At 38.3% G+C, this 21,609-nt stretch overlaps 2 protein-coding genes across 19 annotated transcripts in view; both read right to left on the reverse strand.

Annotated features, from left to right (window-relative positions):
- LYVE1 (lymphatic vessel endothelial hyaluronan receptor 1) overlaps positions 1–12,270 on the reverse strand; it is a 29,172-nt gene extending 16,902 nt beyond the window's left edge. For 3 of the 4 annotated variants that reach the window (XR_008748824.1, XR_008748823.1, XR_008748822.1), the window contains exons 1-6: positions 11,989–12,270; positions 5,992–6,151; positions 5,746–5,885; positions 2,958–3,257; positions 2,088–2,166; positions 1,142–1,338 (exon numbers count right to left, since the gene is read on the reverse strand). Coding sequence is in view for 1 of the 4 variants with exons in the window: in XM_027778372.2 (XP_027634173.1) it covers positions 1,152–1,338; positions 2,088–2,166; positions 2,958–3,257; positions 5,746–5,885; positions 5,992–6,151; positions 11,989–12,070 (948 nt within the window). In the remaining 3 variants the exon portion in view is untranslated. Of the gene's footprint in view, positions 1–100; positions 1,339–2,087; positions 2,167–2,957; positions 3,258–5,745; positions 5,886–5,991; positions 6,152–11,988 lie in introns of those variants that run through there. The other variant, XM_027778372.2, reaches the window with a different exon arrangement.
- A 2,987-nt stretch (positions 12,271–15,257) lies between these two features.
- IRAG1 (inositol 1,4,5-triphosphate receptor associated 1) overlaps positions 15,258–21,609 on the reverse strand; it is a 117,980-nt gene continuing 111,628 nt past the window's right edge. For 14 of the 15 annotated variants that reach the window (XM_027778377.2, XM_055814488.1, XM_055814485.1 and 11 more), the window contains 3 exons: positions 21,019–21,138; positions 19,983–20,114; positions 15,258–18,673 (listed from right to left, as the gene is read on the reverse strand). In XM_027778377.2, the coding sequence (XP_027634178.2) occupies positions 18,430–18,673; positions 19,983–20,114; positions 21,019–21,138 (496 nt within the window). In that variant the 3' untranslated portion in view covers positions 15,258–18,429. The remainder of the gene's footprint in view (positions 18,674–19,982; positions 20,115–21,018; positions 21,139–21,609) is intronic. The other variant, XM_055814482.1, reaches the window with a different exon arrangement.

Raw genomic sequence — 21,609 nt, forward strand, 5'->3', positions numbered from 1 at the left:
AGTGGAATATATAATCACTGGGCAATTAAAAAAATTCTCAGAATCAAAAATATGGAAGTTCATAACCCCCTATCCCACACCATAGAAAACACAATATAGCTGAGCAGTTCTATTGCTATTTTATTTAAGACTATGTTTTTCAAGCTGCTTGATCTAAAAAGAAACCTCCTTTGCCATAATAAACATGCTTCACATATAAAAATAAGTTATCCAAACCATCTATTCAAGAAAACATTTGATAAATTGCTACTGTTGTTCTTCTATACAACTAATTAATTTTGTAACATTAAGGTTATATGAGTTCTTTTTACTGTGAGATAGTTTTCATGAGAATAAATTGCCCAGACAAACATATCTACCATACTTTATTGTTTTACGAAGGAAGTACTGTAAACGTCCCATAGCACTTGAGATCTTTATTATGAAAGCCACACATATATACACAAAAGATCTTAAATATGACCGTTGAGATAGAGTTCAAGGGTTTTTTCCTCCCTGTCAAATATCTGATGCAGAAGAATGATACAGATTTTAATAAATAAAACAGTAAAATATGATATGATGAAGATATCTGAGAAAGTTATTCATTGCTGTATATATATAAACATCAACATCTTTGTACCCTTCCACGGGTATCTGAATGACAGTGGGTTGATCCTTTAACTTTTTACTCACTTGTAAACAGACTTCTGTTTGTAAACAGACTTTTTAAAGACAGTATGCAACTATGTAATGGAAATAAGCTAATCTACATGAGGAAGAGCTACCGTATTATCATTTTATTTTAGACATTAAGTTAGCAGACATCCTTTAGCCAGATAAAAACACCCTCTTTTCATTATATATTGATCTGAATTCCTTGGAAATAGTTAAGACAGTGCATGTCGTTAATATTCCTAATTACTTCTCTATTAAAGATGAAAAGGGATCTGTAATATGGATTTTTAGATTTATTTCAAGTAAATAAGATACCATGTTCTTCTGCAAGAGCGTTTATAACTAAAAATGTAATTTTTAAAAGAACAAGTTTTCATATGTCAAGATAGAGAAAATATCATTCATGAGCATTTACAATCACCCATGTTTGAAAGCATTGCCAAGTTCCGTGTGCTTCGTTTTATATTTCTGTTAAGAAGTGTACCTTCTTCCCCTTACACTTCTGCTTCCAGACATTTTACCACGGCCTCAGGCTTGGTTTTAGACTCTTCTACATTTTTCCCATTATTCTTTGTTTCCTTCTCAGTTATTTTGTCATTTGACTTAGCCTCTTTGAGAGCAGTAGTTTCAACCATTTCTTTTTGTTGATTCTTGTTTGAAAATGGGAAAGTTTTCTTGTACCTTTAAATAGGAAAAAGGATAGTAAAGCAGAAACCTGACATAGTTTGGTAATATCACTCAAGAAATACATTGAAAAATACCTAGAATTAACTTTCTTTGTCATACTCAAGCAAAAGTGTCACAGAGAATAGTGGCATGCTAGATCACTGTGCTTTTTCAAGCAATGTGCTTTTTCAAGAAATATTTTTGTAATTTTATAAAAACATACAATTTATATTCAAGATTCATGGTACATTATGATAAAGACTCCTGGACTACTATGTGAGGAATGCATGCAATTTTTGGATATGATTTAATGATGCACTCTGTTGAAGATCTTTACGCATGACAGATAATCTCAACAATTATTTTTTTCTGAACACAATAGTAGTCCAAGAATAAAAACTTTTACCCTGAGTCTGACATAGAAAAGAACAAGAATAAAACTGCATAAACAAGCTTATATAGAGAAACAGATGCATACTTCAGTGTTGCTATTTTGGCACACCTGGAAATGTTCTACTCTAGGCATGACTGACTAATGAAAAATCCACAATATTTGTCTTCAGTTCCTCTTCTAAAGCAGGGAATGGCAATAGCAACAAGAAAATTTATCCGCATAACAGCAGGATTTAAGATTTTGTTCTTTGTGCTACGCTGTTATGTCATTATCATTACTTCTCTGCTTTTCCGCTACATATTTAAAATATTCACTGGGTGTACTCTAGAAATTAATTCAGCCCAAGAGAAAAAAAAGAAAAAAAACTTACTTTTTGATATAGCAGACTGCAAGAACAACTGAAATAATGAAGAAGATGACTGCCAATACAAGAAGTGCAGTGGGGATACCTAGACATAAAAGTGAGGCAAACAGTTTTTATATGTACTTAATTCTGGCTTTCTAAAGGCTCATGGGAACAAATCCAAATTCTTCTAAAATCAGCCTCATGTAAGAGGCACATATGCATCAATTCAAGGATAGAGGTATTAGGAATCTCAAAAGGTTAGCTACTCCCGCTCATTTTTTCAAGAGAGACAAGACCAGGTATTTAGGCAATCCCTGACATATGTTTGTCTAATCTGCTAACTGGAGGGCTTTTACAACCTGTCTCGAGAACACAATTTTGTGATTAAGTATCCTTGCAGTCAGAATGCTTTTCCTTATATTTAGTCAATTTCTCAGTGGCTGTATATTAGGATTACTTATTCACACCTCATAGCTCAAGAACATCTCCATATCTGGAGAACAACAATTCTCCATAAAACTTTCTTGGCTTCTTTTGTTTTTAAAAGCCTGCTGAGTTTTCCATTCCGGTGAGCACATGGTGTTTGCTAAGACTTTCTCAGAAACGTGTTTACCCCAAACCACATTAACCAGAACAAACTTCCACTATTTCATATTAAAACAGTATCAAAAAGTATAAAATAAGATCTTCTATCTACTCAAAAAATATTTTAAAATCATCTGCCTTATAAGCTTTGCTTTTGCAAAACCATAACACTCCTGTTCTGCTTCCAGGTTCAGCTATATCAGAATGGATGTTGGAGTAAAACAAAAATTGCAGTAAATAAACAGTTTTACTACAAACACCTATGTAACTAGCTCTTCTGATTAAATAGATACCATATACGGCCTTTACCTCCAAAGACAATGGCATCATTCTTAAAGGCAACACTGGAAGAGTAGTTAGGAGAGTCAGTTGGCAAGTATCCCTCTGGCATTTCTGTAGTAGTCCCCTCTGTTGGTAATATAGTTTCAGTTATACATATTACGCGAAATTTTATATTTTTCAGGGATTGTTCTGATTCGGTCTCATGGGGCACTGCTGTGATGTTCTCAGTCAAATCAGAGCCTGAATATGCAGTTAAGTCCGTTGGTGCACTTGATGAAGGTAGTATGGTTGTAGTTGGATCTGGTTTACATGAATTAATCTGAACATCTGCAGCAGGGAAAGGAAATACATAAGAGTTGTGTTGGATGTTAGTTTTGTACTCACTGTACACACATTTATTGAAATTGTTCTTCAGTCATTCCCTTCTGGAAATTATTATTTGTTTATTCACAAAGGCCTTCCCCAAATGGCATGCCTATTTCACACAGGTGGCTACAACCCAGATTGCGCACCTTTTATCATTACTCACACAGTTAAACGCTTTTTTGAGCAAGTGTGGTGCTCATTTTATAATTGCATACCAATGACAAGATTCCTCCTGGAAAGTACTTAGAATAATAATGCATATAAAACCCAATAACATGACCTCCTACAGAGCAGGAGAGTTAACTGCAGATCCAAGATTCAAAAATATTTCTACATATTCTGTATATGTTCAAAACACATGCATGCACTGTTGATACTTGGAATGCTACTTTGATTTCCTGGGAGCAAAAGTAGCCTGTAAAACTTTTAGGTAAAACAGGCAGCAACGTGAGATAAAAAAGTGACTTGATTCTAATGGGGGCTAGAAAGAAACAAACCTCAGACACACTCAGAAATTCAGTCACTGAAATGATGTGAATGTTGTCTATAAAAAAATGTGGGTGTAAGTAGACTTCTATGTGCAAATGAAAAGCTGAGTTCTGAATCAAGCTCATGTGAAAATGTGAAAATTCTACTTTTCTAGTGAAGTTCTATATTCTGTAAAACTATAAAAATTCCACTAAAGTAACAAGCAGATTACAACATAAATAACAGGGAAATGACATATGTACTGTTCTCAACATGAATCCCCATGAGAAGCCTGATGACGCAGTTAGATTCACAGAATAAAAACCTAAATGGCAGGAGCTTTTTACTCTTTCCACTACAGTTTTCAAGTAATTTTGGCATTTCTTTGGCACAAAGAAAATTGACAGAATGACCTTCTGCCAAATACTTTGGGTAAGAAATGCCTAGAATAGGCAACAATTTGGCAATTAAGATAAAGAAATGCAGAATCGTGCCAATGTTAAATATATATTACTCTAAGTTATTTTCTAACCATTCAGCATGCTTAACTTTCTTCCTATAATGTAACAGTACAATTTTTTTTTAATTAAAGCTAAAATTCAAAATTACTTGCTACCTTATTGGCATTAGCCAGCTACTCAAGATTTCTGAATGCAGAATGATGCATATTTCATGCAGTGAAACACTATGTTGCACAGGAACAGAAGAAATAACTATACCAATAGCAGCAGCTTCTTTTAGAGCATGTTGCCATAGTACTAATTCAAATATGCATTCATCAATTAAGGCTAGGGACTGTAGAGAAAAAAACTAAGTTAGCCCATCATGTCATTTTTAATTCTACAGGTTAGGTGATAAATCAATTTTTAAATGGTGCTTTCTCCTCAGCAGTCAGGTACTTTATAAGCCGACTACTCATATCACCTGCCCTCCTTCACTAAAATGGCCCAGGATCATGAACAACGTCCCACTGGTGAAGGCATGGCCTTCTCCCTAACAGCTTTATCCTCAGGCTCTTCATAAACTCCAATGTTCACAGTCACACGGTTCTAGGTCTTTGTGTCTTTGCATGGGCATATCTTGCATATCCATCTTTCTCCTGTTCTTTCCAACCCTTGTTCACACACTTTTCCTGAAAAATTTCAGGATTTTGTACGCAATCTCTTGCTCTTGTTAACTAAAACTCATTGGCAAGGCCTAGGGACTGATTAGAAATAATTTACTGAACCTCCGTATGGTCTAATTACTGAGTCAGTAGTTACATAATAACCATGGATATGGGACACTAATGGAACACAATGCCTCTAGTTAAATACTTGGTTTTAGTTAATAGCACAGGAGTCATTAAGAAGCAATACTGATCTATTGTGCTGAGAAGATCAAGGTCCGAGTTCTACTGTTGTATCTTTGAACTGGGAATAGACAGTCAAGAATGAGGGGAAGGACAGGTCTTTACACACAGGATGCTGCACATTAAAGGAAGCTGTTTGATTTTACTGATAATAGATTGGGACTCTAGTTAGTTTTATGGTATCTCAGTTTAATGGGTGCCTTTCCTTTTATTAAAAAACTCTCAACTTGTCCTGAAATTACCCCACTTTTGGTCTTTTTGCAAAAAAAAACACATACCACACACAGACACCCTAAGTTGCCTACATAAAAAGAGCATTGTGTCAACATTACAGAATAGTAAAAGCAACTCTTCTTCAAGAGCTTTCATGGTAGCGCCAAATTATTAATTCGGATTAACAGAACTGACCTTTTGTATTTCTTGGAACATTTTTTTCTCCCCCCGCCCCCCAAGCTAAGTACAACTTGATAATGTTAAAGACTTGGGGGGGAGGGGGGGCGGGAGCCAGAGGCAGGGGAAGGGCCAACAAATTACAAGAACTCACTCACTTGTGAGTTTTTCATGCAGATATTAAGAAAATAATAAAACCCAAACCAAAACACAAAAAATGTAGTTGTCATGCTTACATACCTGAGGAATTGAAGCAGTAAATCATAAATGTTTTGGAGGATTCAGCATACCATAGCACTAGTCCAACCTTGCCCTGACCACACTTCCTGTTGGATGTTATCCGAGGAATGACAGCAAATCCGTCTTTCACCCATCCATAGCTACAATAAAAAGCATCAGTCCTTTCAATACTAGATTTATCACCAGCCTCAGATGTGTGTAAAGACATTCACTAAAGTTAATGAGACACTAACTGATGTTGTATACCTGCATGTTTCAAAGCCATGTTTCAAAGCCTTTTCAACTTGGGTTTTACTTGCCAATTGTAGATTCAGTTGATTACATGCATTACTTGCTTCTGAGAGATTCACTTTCTCCTCAAGATAAATTCCTACACCTGCGATCCTGCAAGGTGGAAGAATGGAACCTGTAATTTAGACATAAATATTCAAGGTTAGTATTTAAATATTAACAATTATTCTTTTTGAAGAATTTAAGATCACATTCAGCTGAGGATTGATAAAAGTTTCTACCTTGAGGATAGTAGAAAACTAATTTCTAGAAAAAAAGACATACTTCAAAAAAGGATCATACTCTCTTCACACAATAGCCTAGAATTTCAAGAGGTTTGGCTGTTATTAGACTAAATGCATATACAGTTGGCAGTTGAGTGATTACCTGGAGTCATTTTCTTACTAAAGACACTCTTATTTGTCACACTTATTCATGCAAAATGGGAAAAGTAATCAGACAGCTTTCTTTTTTATTTTTAATTAAAATGATAAAACTAACAGTTGCACTGAGGCATGGATTCCGTCAGTACACCACTCTTTCCCATATGAATTCTGTCAAACATATTATACATAATTTTTCATGAAATTAATCAATGAATAAGAAAATACACCTATAAAGATTTTATCATTTTTTATCTTCCTTATTCATCCTTATCTCTTTTTTTGTTTGTTTTTTTCCTAGGTTGGCATGGTGCTTCCATCCCCCAGCCACTGTCAAGCACAATTTACTGAGTGCTTGGCAGGCAGCAGGAAAAAAGGAGATAAACTGGGTGAACTTAAGACACCTTTCCCCATTCCTCCTCCATAGGCAGTTCATCCAGCTTTTTTAGACAGCCACAGCTGGCACACTATTCCTGACACCTGCACCAGGAAACACATAGCTTAGGTCTGATTACACCTGCTTTACTTTCTTAGACTGTGTTAAGGACGTAGGACAGGATTCAGGATTTGATACAGACAAGGAGAAAGGATATTACTCTTTTGCCTCCGTATTTCACTGGAAGCGTACACTGGAAAAAATATTTTTTCTTTTTGAGTAACGTACTGTAATTGCCATATTAAATGAAACATTTCAACATTTTCAGATAAAAACAGCCACAGGTGTCATTTCCTTGCTCAGTATGCTTTTCAGACTGTGTGCTCACCAGGGATGTACACTAATGAACAGTTCATAAAATCTATGCAACAGAATATAGGGAAACCCCAAACTCACAAGGCAGGACAAAGTGATGCCTGCAGATCCACCACGACTTCTTAGCAACAGTACTTAACTTGAATTTTATGAATGAAAAGATAGAACTAGCAGCCAAGCCACTCCCATGGTGATAAGGGGATAAAAAGATGACTAAGCCTGCGTGGAGTGCTAAAAGAAAGGCACGCTTTTCACTCCTGCTCTGGTGAAAGATGCATCTAGTGAAAATGGTTTCTGGTAAAAGATGCATCTCTGCTATCCTTACATTTAGTTTAATTGGACTTAAATGTTTGGTAGAGCAGTCATTGAGTTAGGTGGATTTATCTCAACAGCAGCAGAGGCTGTGGCCTCCCAGTAACACTGGTATGGTGCAGGCCCAGTCACATGGCAGGTGAGCCCCGGGACACTTGAGCAGTTCCCACAGCCAAGTCACGGCTGCCCCAGCCCTGACCTGGACTCGTCTCTCACCTGCTCTTTTTCCTGCAGCAGCAAGAGCTTAGCACTGAGCGAGCCGCTGGGGATGTCTGCCCGTGGGAAGCAGGGCAGGAAGGGAAGGGCATGACTTGAACTTCACAGGCCAACCAAGTCACGCTCAACACGGGTCAGGCTGCAGCTCCTGCGTGCTCCCAGCGGGTGCACCGGCTGCTGCACAAGGGTAGCTACGCAGGGCAGGGGGCTGCCAGTGCCCCAGTGTACCTGATGGCCGAGATTCTGGAGCTGGCAGGCAATGTAGCCTGTGACAAGAAGATGTGCATCATCCCCTGCCACCTGCAGCTTGCCATCCACAACGATGAGGAGCTCAACAAACTGCTGGGCAAGGTGACCATTGCACAGAGCGGGGTGCTGCCCAAGAAGACTGAGAGCCACAAAACCAGGAGGAAGTAAACCATGCCCATACAAGGTCCTGAGCACAGAAGTGAAACCCAAAGGCCCTTTTCAGAGCCGTTACATGCACAAGTCTGTAGAGCCAGATGGGACACACCTGAGGGTACCGAGGGAGCTGGTGGAGGAGCTCACCAAACGACTCTCCATCGTTTATCAACAGTCCTGGCTAACCAGGGAACTCCCAGAAGACGGGAGGCTGGCCAAAGTGACGCCCATCTACAAGAAAGACAGGAAGGAGGATCTGGGGCATTATAGGCTGGTCAGCCTGACCTCGGTGCCAGGGAAGGTTATGGAGCAGAACATCCTGACCAACATCACGTGGCATGTGCAAGACAACTAGGGGATCAGGCCCAGCCAGCATGGGTTTAAGAAAGGCAGGTCCTGCTTGATGAACCTGATCTCCTTCTATGACAAGAAGACCCACCTAGTGGATAAGGGAAAGGCTGTGGGTGTTATTTACCCGGACCTTAGTAAAGCCTTTGACACTGTTTCCCACTGCAGTCTCCTGGAGAAACTGGCTGCTCATGGCTGGGACAGGTGTACTCTACGCTGGGTTAAAAGCTGGCTGGCTGGCCGAGCCCAAAGAGCGGTGGTGGATGGAGTTAAATCCAGTTGGTGACTGGTCACAAGTGGTGTTCCCCAGGGCTCAGTGCTGGGGCCAGTCCTGTTGAATATCTTTATCCATGACCTTGATGAGGGGAATGAGTGCTCCTTCAGTAAGTTTGCAGAGGACACCGAAATGAGTGAGAGTGTTGCTGTGCTTGAGGGTAGGAAGGCTCTGCAGAGGCATCTGGACAGGCTGGACCGATGGGGTGAGGCCAATTGTGTGAGGTTCAACAAGGAGAAGTGCCAGGTCCTGCCCTTGGGTCACACCAGCCCCACGCAGCGCTACAGGCTGGGGGCAGAGTGGCTGGAAAGCTGCCGGGTGGGAAAGGACCTGGGGGTACTGGTTGACAGCCGGCTGACCATGACCAGCAGTGTGCCCAGGTGGCCAAGAAGACCAACAGCATCCTGGCTTTCACTATATGAAACAGCGTGGCCAGCAGGACAAGGGCAGTGATCGTCCCCCTGTACTGGTGAGGCCGCACCTCGAATCCCATGTTCAGCTTTGGGCCCCTCACTCCAAGAGGGACGTAGAGGGGCTGCAGTGTGTCCAGAGAAGGGCAGTGAAGCTGGTGAAGGGTCTGGAGCCCAGCTCTTATGAGGAACAGCTGAGGGAACTGGGGGTGTTTAGCCCAGAGAGGAGGATGTTCAGGGGGGACCTTATCACTCCCTGCATCTCCCAACAGGGGCAGTAGGCGGGTGGGGGTCGGTCTCTTCTCCCAGGTAACAAGCGACAGGACAAGAGGAAACAGCCTCAAGTTATGCCAGGTTGCTTTTTGCTAACAGGCAACTCTCCCAGTCCTCTTGAGAATCATTCCCGGTTTCCTGAATAACTCCCTGTCGCAGCTGCTGAGGCACATCCTTAATTCCTCTTTCTCACTTTTCAAGACCCCACTCCTCCTCTAGAGCTTATGCCTAATTCCTTTCTCCCCTTACTACTTGTTATGCTCAGACTTCACTCTTACTCTTATTTCTTACTTAGTACATTATTTTCCTATCTTTAATTTGAGCTAACACAAGTTTTAAAAAATGTGATGTTGAGAGTGGAAGTTTCTCAATGACCAACTTTACAAAATTCAAATAAAGCTGAGCAGCTGACTGAACGGAATTTCCTGAAGCCTTCCAAAGTTGCCTGGATACTTGTAAACTGTTACAGTCTTTAGTCATTCAATTACAGGACAAATATTTTTGTATGAGAATTGCACGATAGATACATAGCATAATATAAACCCTCAGTACCAGAAAATTAAGTGATAAGTGACAGTAGGACATGGACCGAAGTTGTATGTTAGATTTTGCTAAGCCTTTTAAAAATACACGGTGAAGTGAAAGAAACTTTTTGGAAAAGTTATCAGCTTCAGTCTAAATTCCAGATGGTTTTACAGAGTGAGGAAGAAATCCAGGAAGAGAACAGTAGCCTCTTCAGGTCTTTTCATCACTTCCTAAATCACTTCTGAACTCTGTCCTAAAGATGGCTGGGTTGGTACAGGAGACAGACTACTCCTCTAGAAGCATATTACCCTTTTTGGTCCACCAGCTGCACATAGCTGTACTTCAAGCATTGCTATATTTTGTTAACTTACTAATAATGGGACATTCTTCTCAGTATTCTGGTCATGTGAAAAATTGGTTTTACTGAGAAAGGTGGAAAGACTTAGAAGAATCTCACAACAAGACAGAATTGTCATATGACAAGAAGAAAACAGTTCAATTTTTGTAAGCTACAGGATATCAGTTTATTGGGTTCTCTTCTTGCTTCTTGAGGCTGTTTCACAAGGAAAGAGGAGCCAGGACTTGAGGGTGACCGCAGCACAGGTAGGACAGTGCCCTTACTGACCAGGACACAGTCCCACAGCATGTGAACAGGACCACAGTGGTGACAGTGGCAGGTTTCACTGGCAGCCCCAGAGGCAGCAAGGCAATGAATCAGATGCAGGGTTCATCCAGAAAGTTCCGTTGGGAACAGCAGAAGATGGTGTTACATGTAACACCTGGAGAGAAGGCTACCTACAACCTAAGCCCAGAGTCCATCCGTGAAGCTCAGGCAGTAATTCACTACTGGAGGCAACAGGGCATGCTACAAGACAGCTCAAAGGCACAGCTGGAGATCAGCCCTGAGCTGAACTGGAGCCCTGGGACCAGTAAGCAGAGGGTGCATGAGTACCCTCAAGGGAGACTTGGAGGGGAACTAAGGGAGGGTCCTAACAGCTGGAAGGAATAGTCTGAAGACTCAAGCTCTCCATTTCCCCAGTGAAAATTATTCAGTGGTTGGGATTGTTGGATGAGACTACTGTTGTTAGGTACTCCAATCCTGTGGAATTTAAATAGGATTTCCTTAAATAGGAATTTAATAGGATTTAATAGGAATTTGAATTGAGTATCTAATTCACTCAGTCCTGGTTTGCTCCAGAAGCTTTTCAGTAGATAAGAAAATCAATTGTCTACAACAATGGTGTACATTATTTTACATAGGTAGACCAAGCAATTACTCGTTGCAAATTACAGTGAAACATCTGGTATGCACTGAGTATCTGCAGGCAGTCTAGTGGCTACTGCAGTTAGAATAGATAGCGTCAAGTTAATTATGGAATGTGAAGGTGAAGACATTCAAATTTCACTAACATGAAGAAGAAAGGGGTATTATGAGACTCATTGAAAAAAGGTTAATAAAATAATGATTGAGGGAGGAGGGTTATTGAAGAACTGTGTGATAAAGTTTATGTTGACAATTGAACAGAGAGTTTACACAAAATAGGAAATTTTGCACTGTATTGCCTTGGAGATGAACTGTGATATCCCTGCCACACATTTCCTTCAATGCTGCAAATCAAGACAGTGTCAGGATATTGCCAAATCAGAGCAAAACACTTTGCATGAAAGACACCATTTTTTCACAAACACACAAAACTGGTTTCATGCATGTTTTGCTCTCTGAGGATTGTGCAAAACTCTTTGCGGTGGTATTTTAAATAATACAAAATAAAATCACATTTCAATAGATCTGAAATTAATCCTAAATGCAATACCAAATCTTTAAAGCAAGCAGTTCTGTAGCATTTAGACAATAATGCTACAGCATTTAGACAGTAATTAAATTAGCCTACCAATTAAAATTTCTCTATATGTTACGGTAGTTTTCATTGCACTGTATTCGAAAACCCTGTGGTTTCCGATGCCAGAAACACATACACACACGCTCCCTTCCCCCCATTTTTATTTGCAAATCTAGCTACTTTTTTCAAGTACTTTACTGTTCAACTAGGAGACTCGAAAAAGTGGAATGTTACATACCTGCTATAAAGTAATTTTGAGCCATGAATGTCATAGCCCAGATGAAAAAAACTGCTGAGGTAACTCCAAAATAAGTTGCCATTGTCACCAACTTGGAAAATTAAGAAATTCAAGGTGTTTTGTCTCCTGTGCTCAGAACAGTTAAGGTATTGGATACTGTCAGACCACCTTTGAGATGACTCCTTGAAAGCAATTGCAGCTGTCACTGCTGCTTCATAGAAAGAATGTCAGAGCAAATGTGTGGACTGTCCCACTCAAAGGTGGGGTCACTGACTGGAAATCCCTGATTACCCTTTACACTTTCTTTCATGTAGGGCTTGCTGGAAAATTTAACTACTGCTGACTCAGAAAACACAGCTGAGGAAGGGAGATAAGACTTAGACTGCTAAGTCAGTAAGCACTTTGAAAGAAGTTTTTCCTTTCCTATTTTTTCCTGTTTTACTGATTAACAGCTCATCACTCATTTTGTCTATTCATCTGGTAAATAAAATGAATTCTCTATTGTATCACAGCATACCAGGCGTTTGTTTGTTTGGTTTTTTTTAATTGGAAGGGCATCCATTCTCCACTATCCTATTTGTCTTGATGTAGCACTTTAACCTTCCTTTGCCTTAGAGTTCCAATGCAAAAATAGGTACCATAACACAGAGATAATATGATACCTAGTTTTGAACAGATTTGTAGATACACTACTGTAAAATGGGAATTCTTGTCAAACTGTAGGGACAGAGGTGGGAGCCAGTCCCTTCACTGCTGCTGTTTATGAAGTTCCAACAAACAGTGATTCCAATAGTCTGATTCAAAACACAGATGGATCCTCATGGCTGTAACTTAGAAAACTTGCAGGAAGTCTTAGCAAAGAAATCCACCTCACCCCCCCCACCCCGATTCCAACACACAGAGAGCAGGAATGGAGTTCAAGAGATCAGCTAGTTCCCTTTACTGTCTGTAGGATCAGCTGTATTTATGTTATTCCTGACAGATGTTTGCCTAACCTGTTCTTAAAGACTTCCAGGGACAAATTCCTAACGTTTCCTCAATTTCCTCAAACACTCTATTCCAGTTTTGCTGTCCTTTACTGTTAAAAGGTATTACCTAGTCTAAACTGACTTACCCATATGGTGCTGTAAATTTACCGCTTCTTCTCCTGTTGGAAATGGACATGGAAAATAGTTCATTCCCTTACATTTTGCAGCGATGTATTTAGAGTCATGCCTCTGCTCCCACTTTTCTTTCAGCTAAGAAACCCCAGCTTGCTCACTGTTTCTGTCTAGCTGGGGCCTTGCCAATGCCAAATGCTGATTAATAAATTACTTTACCTGCTTATACGATTCAGAATGGTATGAGCCTTTTTTTTTGCATCAGGATGATTTTGTTACATCATGTTTACTTTGTGATTCAGTAAACTTTTAGATGTCCTGCATCCCCAGGCTGTTTTAAAGGTCCTGTAAACACAAGCTTTAACTGCAGTTTGGATTGTAGAAAATGCCCACTTAATATATTAAGATAGTATTAACTTTTATCTGGGCACAGGCCCTATCTTTTACAGCAGCATATACCATGGTTATGGGTATACTGTAACACAGGCATCTACAAGGCTGAGTGGAGAATGTTGTGGCTTAATGAAATGATGTCTCAACTAGCAATGAAGAAATGAAAACTGAGTTGTGTTTGGGCTGTGGTTTGGAACTGCATGTTGTTAGAGCTCCTTGATATCTTAAGCCAAATTTCTTGCTCCAATCTCTATACAATTCTTCATTGTGTTGTATTCACCTGCCTCTACAAACTAACGGCAATCTGAAATACTGAAATCAGACTTACTGTCACTGAGGCAAGTTCTAAATGGATTCACTTGCATTTACAATGTAGGAGCAGAAACTACTAAGTTATTCTGTAGGTCTCTCATGGACTAGTAGACTATGGCTGTAAAACAGAGAACGTCAAACAAAATCTTATCATCTCCATGCTTACCTTGAATTGCTACGTATTTCCTAGCATGCAAACTAATAAAAAGCTGGGTTTCTACATTTTAAAATTGCATGCTAATTGTCCTTCCAAGTTTTAACATTTTTTTTTTTATTATCCTCACCGTGGCGAAGTTCCTTTAGTCAAACTCTGTTCATGTTATTGATTTTTAGCTGGAAAAATGAGATAAACACCTTTGTAACACCAAACAAAAATACAAGCTCCTTCACATGGTTCTGTAAGAGCAAACTACAGATTAGGAGAGGGAGAAAAGAATTTTAGAATGATGATGTGAGACTGAAATAACCTTTTTTTTGTCAGTTTCTTATTTTTTATATTTCAGCTGTTATAAAACTGTGTGGAAGATCACTTACCTGGGCTGTAACAGTATAAAAGGTCTTTAACCTGTTTGTGGGTCTTCATCATAATTTGGGTGGTGAAGAAAAAGCAGCTTTATACTGAATGTTTAATTAGCATTTGAACTAAATTCTTATAGAAACATATAAGGAAAGTTTCCAGCATCTCATGCCAGCATATTTTTAAATGCTAGTGAGGATTGCTGAACAGAAAACCTTCGATATGGGAGAACAGACTTGGCTGTTCTCTACAATCATTTCTAAAGGAACCCTGAAGCCTGAAAAACAGGAGAGGAAACAAGTGGAAAAAAAAAAAGTTTATGTTGAAAATATAAATATCAGGTTTTTTTCCTGGTAACAGTAATTCCTTTCAAGGTTGTCGCTGTCCCAAAGTTTTTCTCCCTGACACAGACCACTAGAGATTCAGAAGTGACATTTCTGTTCTTTATGAAAACTGAGCATTGCCTCCCTCCCGCTGGTCTAGAAGTTCAGCTCTCCACAAAGCCCAGGCTTCCCAGACCTCCCAAGCCTACAAGAACACAAAGCAAATAAAGAGTCCTAACCTTTCACTCAGTCTGCTTTGGTTACAGATTTCCCTTGTCTCTTTCCATGTTCAACCTCCTCGGTGACAGGCAGCCTCCCTCTGAAGCACAAGTTAAACTCTCTTCAGGATATTTCAGTTTCCTCTCACATCTTGTTTCTAGGGTATGACAGGGATGACCCTGCTTGCAAACACTTTCTCTATTGAAACAGGACTTTGCTTGTGGCTTCTACATAATTTTCCTGAGGAACTGAAAGACTAAGAACAAGGTCTTTGGTATACGTAACATGGCACTACATTATCCATTATCTATACGACAAGGCAGTATGTATTTTATAAGAACATACCCATTAATATGCAGACAGAGCGCATGTAAAAAACAAATCTTTAAGGTAGCAACACTGAGGACTTTGAAACCATACTTTTATTTCAAAACTCAAGTATGTGATACTATACAGTACAATACCAGCACACTTGTGCAAAATCTTACAATATTACAAAATTAAATATGATACACAAAAATAGTGACCTTTTAAAATTCCTTTTACTAGAAACATCTGTGCTGTGCAGGAAAAACAATAAACGTGTCTTGTTAAAGCAGAAAAAAAATATTGCACCTCAAGAAAACTATTTCAGTGTTAATTGCATAAATAATAGTTCTACTTCCTGTTAGCTGATGTGATCTTTGAACACAGAAGTTGCTGTGTTTTTTTTCCAGATAAAGCAAACTAATATCCAACAGATAAAGTTACATTTAGAATAGTTTTTGAGCTCAATCTAGTTTCCTATTAAAAAACGGTGTCTTCATTGACTAACTGAAAAATATAAGCAAAAATATTTAATGTGCTGTTAGTCATTGTGGTTCATTATTTTTAGTGGATAGTTTGCTCAAAGTAGTTATAAAAAGAACAACAGTTTTTTAAAAAATAAACTTTATCTTAATTTTTTCATCTCCATTAAAATCTCTTGCCTCTTTCAGTCCATTCCTCACAACAATTAATATATTTGAGGTTAAATTATACTTGCCTTAGACATGCAAGTGGTTCAGTTCAAATCAGTACAACTACTTACAGAAATTTGCCCTTGTGCACTAAGTCCACAAAAAGCCAGTGTGCTGAATTCTGAGAGAGGATGGAGGCCTCATTCATCCACTGACAAAAAAAACCCCCAACTTAGCACATGCTTAACGTTAAGGATTTCAAGAGTCCTACTGATATCAACAACCTCCTACATGTACTTAAAATAAGGTGTTGGACCCACATCAGAGCAGATGTAAGGAGTGAATTAGTTTGATTATAGGCACTGTTAATTGTTTTTCCTCAGTGCAGCCCAACATTTCCACAATCATATAATCAAATATGTGCCATATTTTTTGGCATAGAGCATTCTGAATTTGCAGATTGATTTACCTTCAATTTTTATTGCCTTTTTAAGTTACCAACGCTATTTGTAAAGAATATTAAGTTAAAGTAGCTGATTTTAATAAAGGAGTATTCAAAGAGCAACTGACAAGTTTCTTCAAATACTGAAAGCATGTGAAATGTCACAGGAGTTCTTCATAGTCAGAAATTCTAACTGAGCCAAACAGATACCAAGTAATTTGCAAGAAACCTTCATCTGTCTTATTCTTTACCAATTACAATTTTAGACCGAATGACACTTCCCCATTATCCTTTTTAAACATCCTTAAGCACACTATTCCTCAACAATACATACTTTAAAATAAAAAAAACAAATCTCCCAATTTCTTATAGACTTCCCCACCCCTATTCCACCCAAAAAAAGTGGTAGTGCTTTTTTCCTCCCCCCCTCCATATAATTGTCTCTTAAGAAACATGTGGCTAAAGATGTAACAAACAAAATTCACCATCAGGATATTTGTTACTAGTGCCAGGTATGTGAATTAAATTTCTGACTGAGTTAGTAAATCTGTTTGCTTTGATAGATAGTTTGAGGTTCAGTGTTTACACCAAAAGAAAACAAGACAATACTAACTGCATCTGAACTGAAATTACAGTACTTCATAACACACTCATCCTTCAGATGGTAAACAGACCTGTTAATCAGTCAGAAAATGCCAGAAGAATGCAAGACACAAGTGCAATCAAGTGTCACACAGATTTTGATATTGTGGTTAGATTCAAGGATATAGCTATGGAAAGACAAACATAGTTCATCTTCAATCAGAAGTAATGTTCAGCAGGTACCTGTGGTATACCTTAAGTGACAAGCATTTTGGTCTTAGCCCTAGGTGGTGCTGTTTTTTACAGGTAATGGCTTAACCATTTTGAAATTGCTTGCCTAAAAATTTCAGGCTTTCACATTCTAAGAATTCACATGTCTAAGAACTCACAACTCCCAAACAGGCAGAACTGTTGAAAATTCTGGGCAAAAGATTAATCTACCATGACCTGATAGTTTAGCTTTAGAAGTATATCAGAGTAGTTATATACTTGACATCAGATTCTGAAAATGAACTACTAAAAACATGCAGTGACCTCTTTAAAGCCTGCTTTCATCCCGATTCATCTACGCATTGGCTGGGTTTTGGCTGTATGCAAAACTGTGTTCCTCCTGCAGATCTCAAAGTATATCTATTTCCAGTACTAGCAGTAGTAGAGCAGAGTCCGCTTAGTGTGATCAACTGTATACAGAGGTTTGAGGACTTCTTTATTTAAATTAAAAAAAATAAAAAATAAAAAATTGAAGATTGCTTTCCACATCCAAGACTGCTGTATTTTGGGCTTAGGCAACACATCTAATTTTCCAGACAGCAACTACGTTTTGCTGTAACCAGTATTAGCTCTGAGTGGAGTGGCATACACAAATTTGTTGCAAAGTATGCCCCTTTGATATATCCAAAGTTTCCAGATATATTTGACAATATCAGCTGTGCCACTTAGACCTCATTTTAGGTTTTGTTGTGTATCCCATTTAAAAAAAACAAGTGGTGGTCCCCTTCTTAAAGTATATCATAAAACACATTTATGCATGTACTTAGTATTCCATTTAAATAATGATATGGATAATTCCTCTTATAAAATTACTTTATCAGCAAGTCATTTGGTCTGATAATGTAATTATAACCTTCTATAGAAGAACTTCTATTTCCACCCAATAATCATGAATAAGGAAATTAATTAGACTTAAAACCGAAATGACTTAAATGCCATTAGTACTTCCAACAACCACCAATAAATTCAGGAAATGCTAAGTAAAGCAGTAACTGCAAATGCAGTTTTAATAATTTCTGTCAAAAGCATAGCAGAGATGTCAATGTCCCGTGCAAATCATTCTTTTCAAAGTCTTGCTGGTTGCTGATTACTGCCACAACCTCATAATGATTCAGTATTACTTTGTATCAGTCATTTACAATGAGAGGACATTTAGCATTATTCATCAGATTTTGGCATTTTGGCAAGGTATGTTCACAATGTATCCCCAAACCTGATGGTGTGGAGTAACTAATTTGTCTAACAGATCACACTTAACAGCCGTAAGGATGACTAAGCACTGCCTTGAACAACAGTGGTCTAATATGCATACTTGCTCAGGTACCATAAATACATGGCTGTTCCTTTATTGTTCAGTGCGTTGCTCATGTTGAAATCCTGAGTTCCACCAGGAATACTGATGGGCAGTAGAACAGCTGGCCTTCCCTTCAGGTCCCTCTGATTTTTCATCACAGGAGTTGTATGAATGGTAGATTCCCAACACCACAGCAAAAATTATTATCGCAGCCACTACAAGCCATACCACGTTCCAGTGTTTACACAGCTTGGGGTACAGTATATGTAAATAATTAATGATGACTTCAAGTCTGCTGTAAAATTAAAAGAAAACTGTTATATATTAATCGTATGCAAATTTATTATCTTAAGCTTTTCAATTTGAGAAGTTTCATAGATGTATGGTGCACCATCTTTTTTCCAAATACAAACACCCTGTCAAAGAAGAATCAGACTGTTCTCCCAAGAAGAGCTGTACATTCAGATATGGATGATGTTCGCAGCACGGCTGAAGACTCTAAACTTGAATTCTATTTCTCCCACCTGTCAACTGGCAAATCTCAGAGCATGATAAGATGTAAAATTCTGCACTATTCACAGGTTGCTCAACTGAACTAAGCATTAGAATGTGTTGTAAACGTTTCTTCCTAAGAGTTTCATGACTAGTGAGTTGACTGTCCTTCTGAACACAGCTGAAATCTCATATTAACAGATGTTTATAACCATAATGGTTATGGTATGGAAACAGATTCTTCTGGATCAGGTTTGGACCCTACCTTAGCTTGGGATTGGAACATATTACTTGCTTTGGCCAGCGTTCAATTTCTCTCTAATGCAAAATTCTCTTTGCCTTTAAAATGCAGAAAACTGCAGGTACATTGACTTGGGTGGTAGAACCACCAAGAAGAGTCAATAATTAACTCTAAGAAAAGTTGAAAATGTCAAAAAAGTTTTCCAGTTAGGCATCATATGCTTCAGGTAAGACAATAAGCAGATGGTTCAGAAGTCCCCAGTATAGACAAAGAGCACTGGGTACAGATGAATGCAATAAATCTGTCACTCTGCTGAAAGGCACGAACTCCATCCAGCACAGCGCTGTTCTGCTGCATCTACAAAGCTTCCAGAGGGAGCAAGAACCTGCCTGTCCAAGTCAGAGCAAGTCCAACATAGCTGAGGAGCTTGTCTTACTGTGCGTTCACTTTGCAGATGTATGGAAACACTCACCTGTGAAGACCCTTTGGGAATGACATATGACACAACTATGGGCATCAGATTCCTGAATTACAGCTTTCATGAGACAATGCATGCCTACTGAGAGATATATTCTGGCATCTAAAGAACTTTTGTGGATATTTTTTACCTCAGATCAAAACCAAATCCCATCAAGATGAAGCATCTTGATGTCAACATACAATTTTAGTTGAAATACTGAAATGAAAAGTTTTGCATTTTGCAATATATTATCTCAGAATATGTCTTTCTGTGAAAATACTGTTAATTTCAAATATGCTTCCCTAATTTGGAAGAAAATACATCAAGATAATAGTATAAAACACTTGGTTGGGTACTACAAATAGAAAAAAGTGCCTCCTCTTGTACAGACAAATTACACCACTGTCTCACCTGCTTTTCAGGTTTTTTATCTCATCTTCATTTTCACTTTCTTCATGTTCATCATGACTTTCTTTGGGTGTCTCTTCATCTTCTTCCTTCAGTTCCTGAAGTTCTTTGGTTTTCTTCAAGCCTTCCTGATAGCTTTAACACACAAAACATTTTTCTTAGTCTAGTATGCTGTATAAGCCTGTTCTTATATAATGAAAAAATAGCTTTATGTTTAGTTACATGCAATAAAACACAAGTAGTAGTGTTGCATCACTTGGACAAGAGTAATAATTAACTAAAGACCACGAGTATGGCATACAGACAGCCACTCTTCCTTAACAGCGGATTACATTAGCTCTGTTACCAAACTTATAATCTTGAAAAAGAAGTCATAGCCCTCAGCACAGCACAACTGTCATCTATTTTAAAAGTGTTGGTAGGTATTTCTCTATTATTTTTCAAACATTTTGAACACCCTGTAGTTTTTTTTTTTCCCCTGGAGAACAAATGCAAATCAATGCAAAAGACAGATGGCTTGTTGGATTCTGCAGGAGAGAATCAAAATTTTTGTCCCACTTTTTACAAAGTTCTTTGCTTGACATTAAGAAATAAATCCCAAAGCTGTTAATTGCCCAAAACATGCTGGTAAAGTGCTTTGTGACACAAACAAATGAGTTTACTGCAAGCGTTGATACTCTTTACTCATTTCCACACACACTTTTAAAAATAAACGTTTTAGAAAGTTGTCTTGGATTATCCTATCATGAAGCTGAACACTATTGACGTAAGTACACCCCAGCCAACTCAGAATCTCTGGTATAACGGCTCTGCCACATTTTAGCTAACATTAATAAAGGATGAAAGTGAACAGCTACAATGCAAACACAGTAAGTGAAGCTCACGCACATTGCTTCCCACATTGCTTACATTATGACCATCTTCTAGGAGCTCATACCAGTTATGTCACTCATTTTTCATTTAAAATTACATTATAAAAACATACGTCCTCATCTGGTAGCACAAATTTACAGATCTAGTTCACACAAAATATTCCCACCCTTTGTTATATGCTTCCTCTTCTATCTTGGCTTTTGTTTCAGGATTGATCTCTTCCAACACACTCTGTGTCAGAACAGAAGTAGAGGTGTCACAGTCAGGCTCTCCATTAGTCTTTCCACTGCCAAGACGACAAAAGAAACAGACAAATAGAAAATAACACCACTGAAATGTACTGTATTTGGAGTATACTACTGAAAACAAGAACAATCACACACCATTTTGTGAATCCTGATTTTTCTTCTTTAATGTACATTGAAGAAATGAAATGTCTTTCAAAAGAGAAGAAATAAACACTAAGCAAAATTTTAGTTTCAAAATGTTCTAACTTAAGAACAGTACTTGATATGTTTCTAAGGTATTAAAACTTGCATTTTATTTCTTCTTAAAAAAAAAAGCCAACCCCCCCCCCTCCCCCCCCATCTGTTTCATGGCTTATCCGTGGTATTTATTTGCTGTTCTGGAAAAATTTTCCTTAACTTTCTAAAAATCACCTTAGAAATTGTAACCTGCAACATCAGAGGAAAATAATAGTAATAATAAACCATACTTATTTAACAAAACATTTTTCTTATTTGTCTTTAATCCCCTC

Source organism: Falco peregrinus, chromosome 9 (assembly GCF_023634155.1).
Source record: "Falco peregrinus isolate bFalPer1 chromosome 9, bFalPer1.pri, whole genome shotgun sequence".
In the NCBI taxonomy this organism is placed as follows: Eukaryota; Metazoa; Chordata; class Aves; order Falconiformes; family Falconidae; genus Falco; species Falco peregrinus.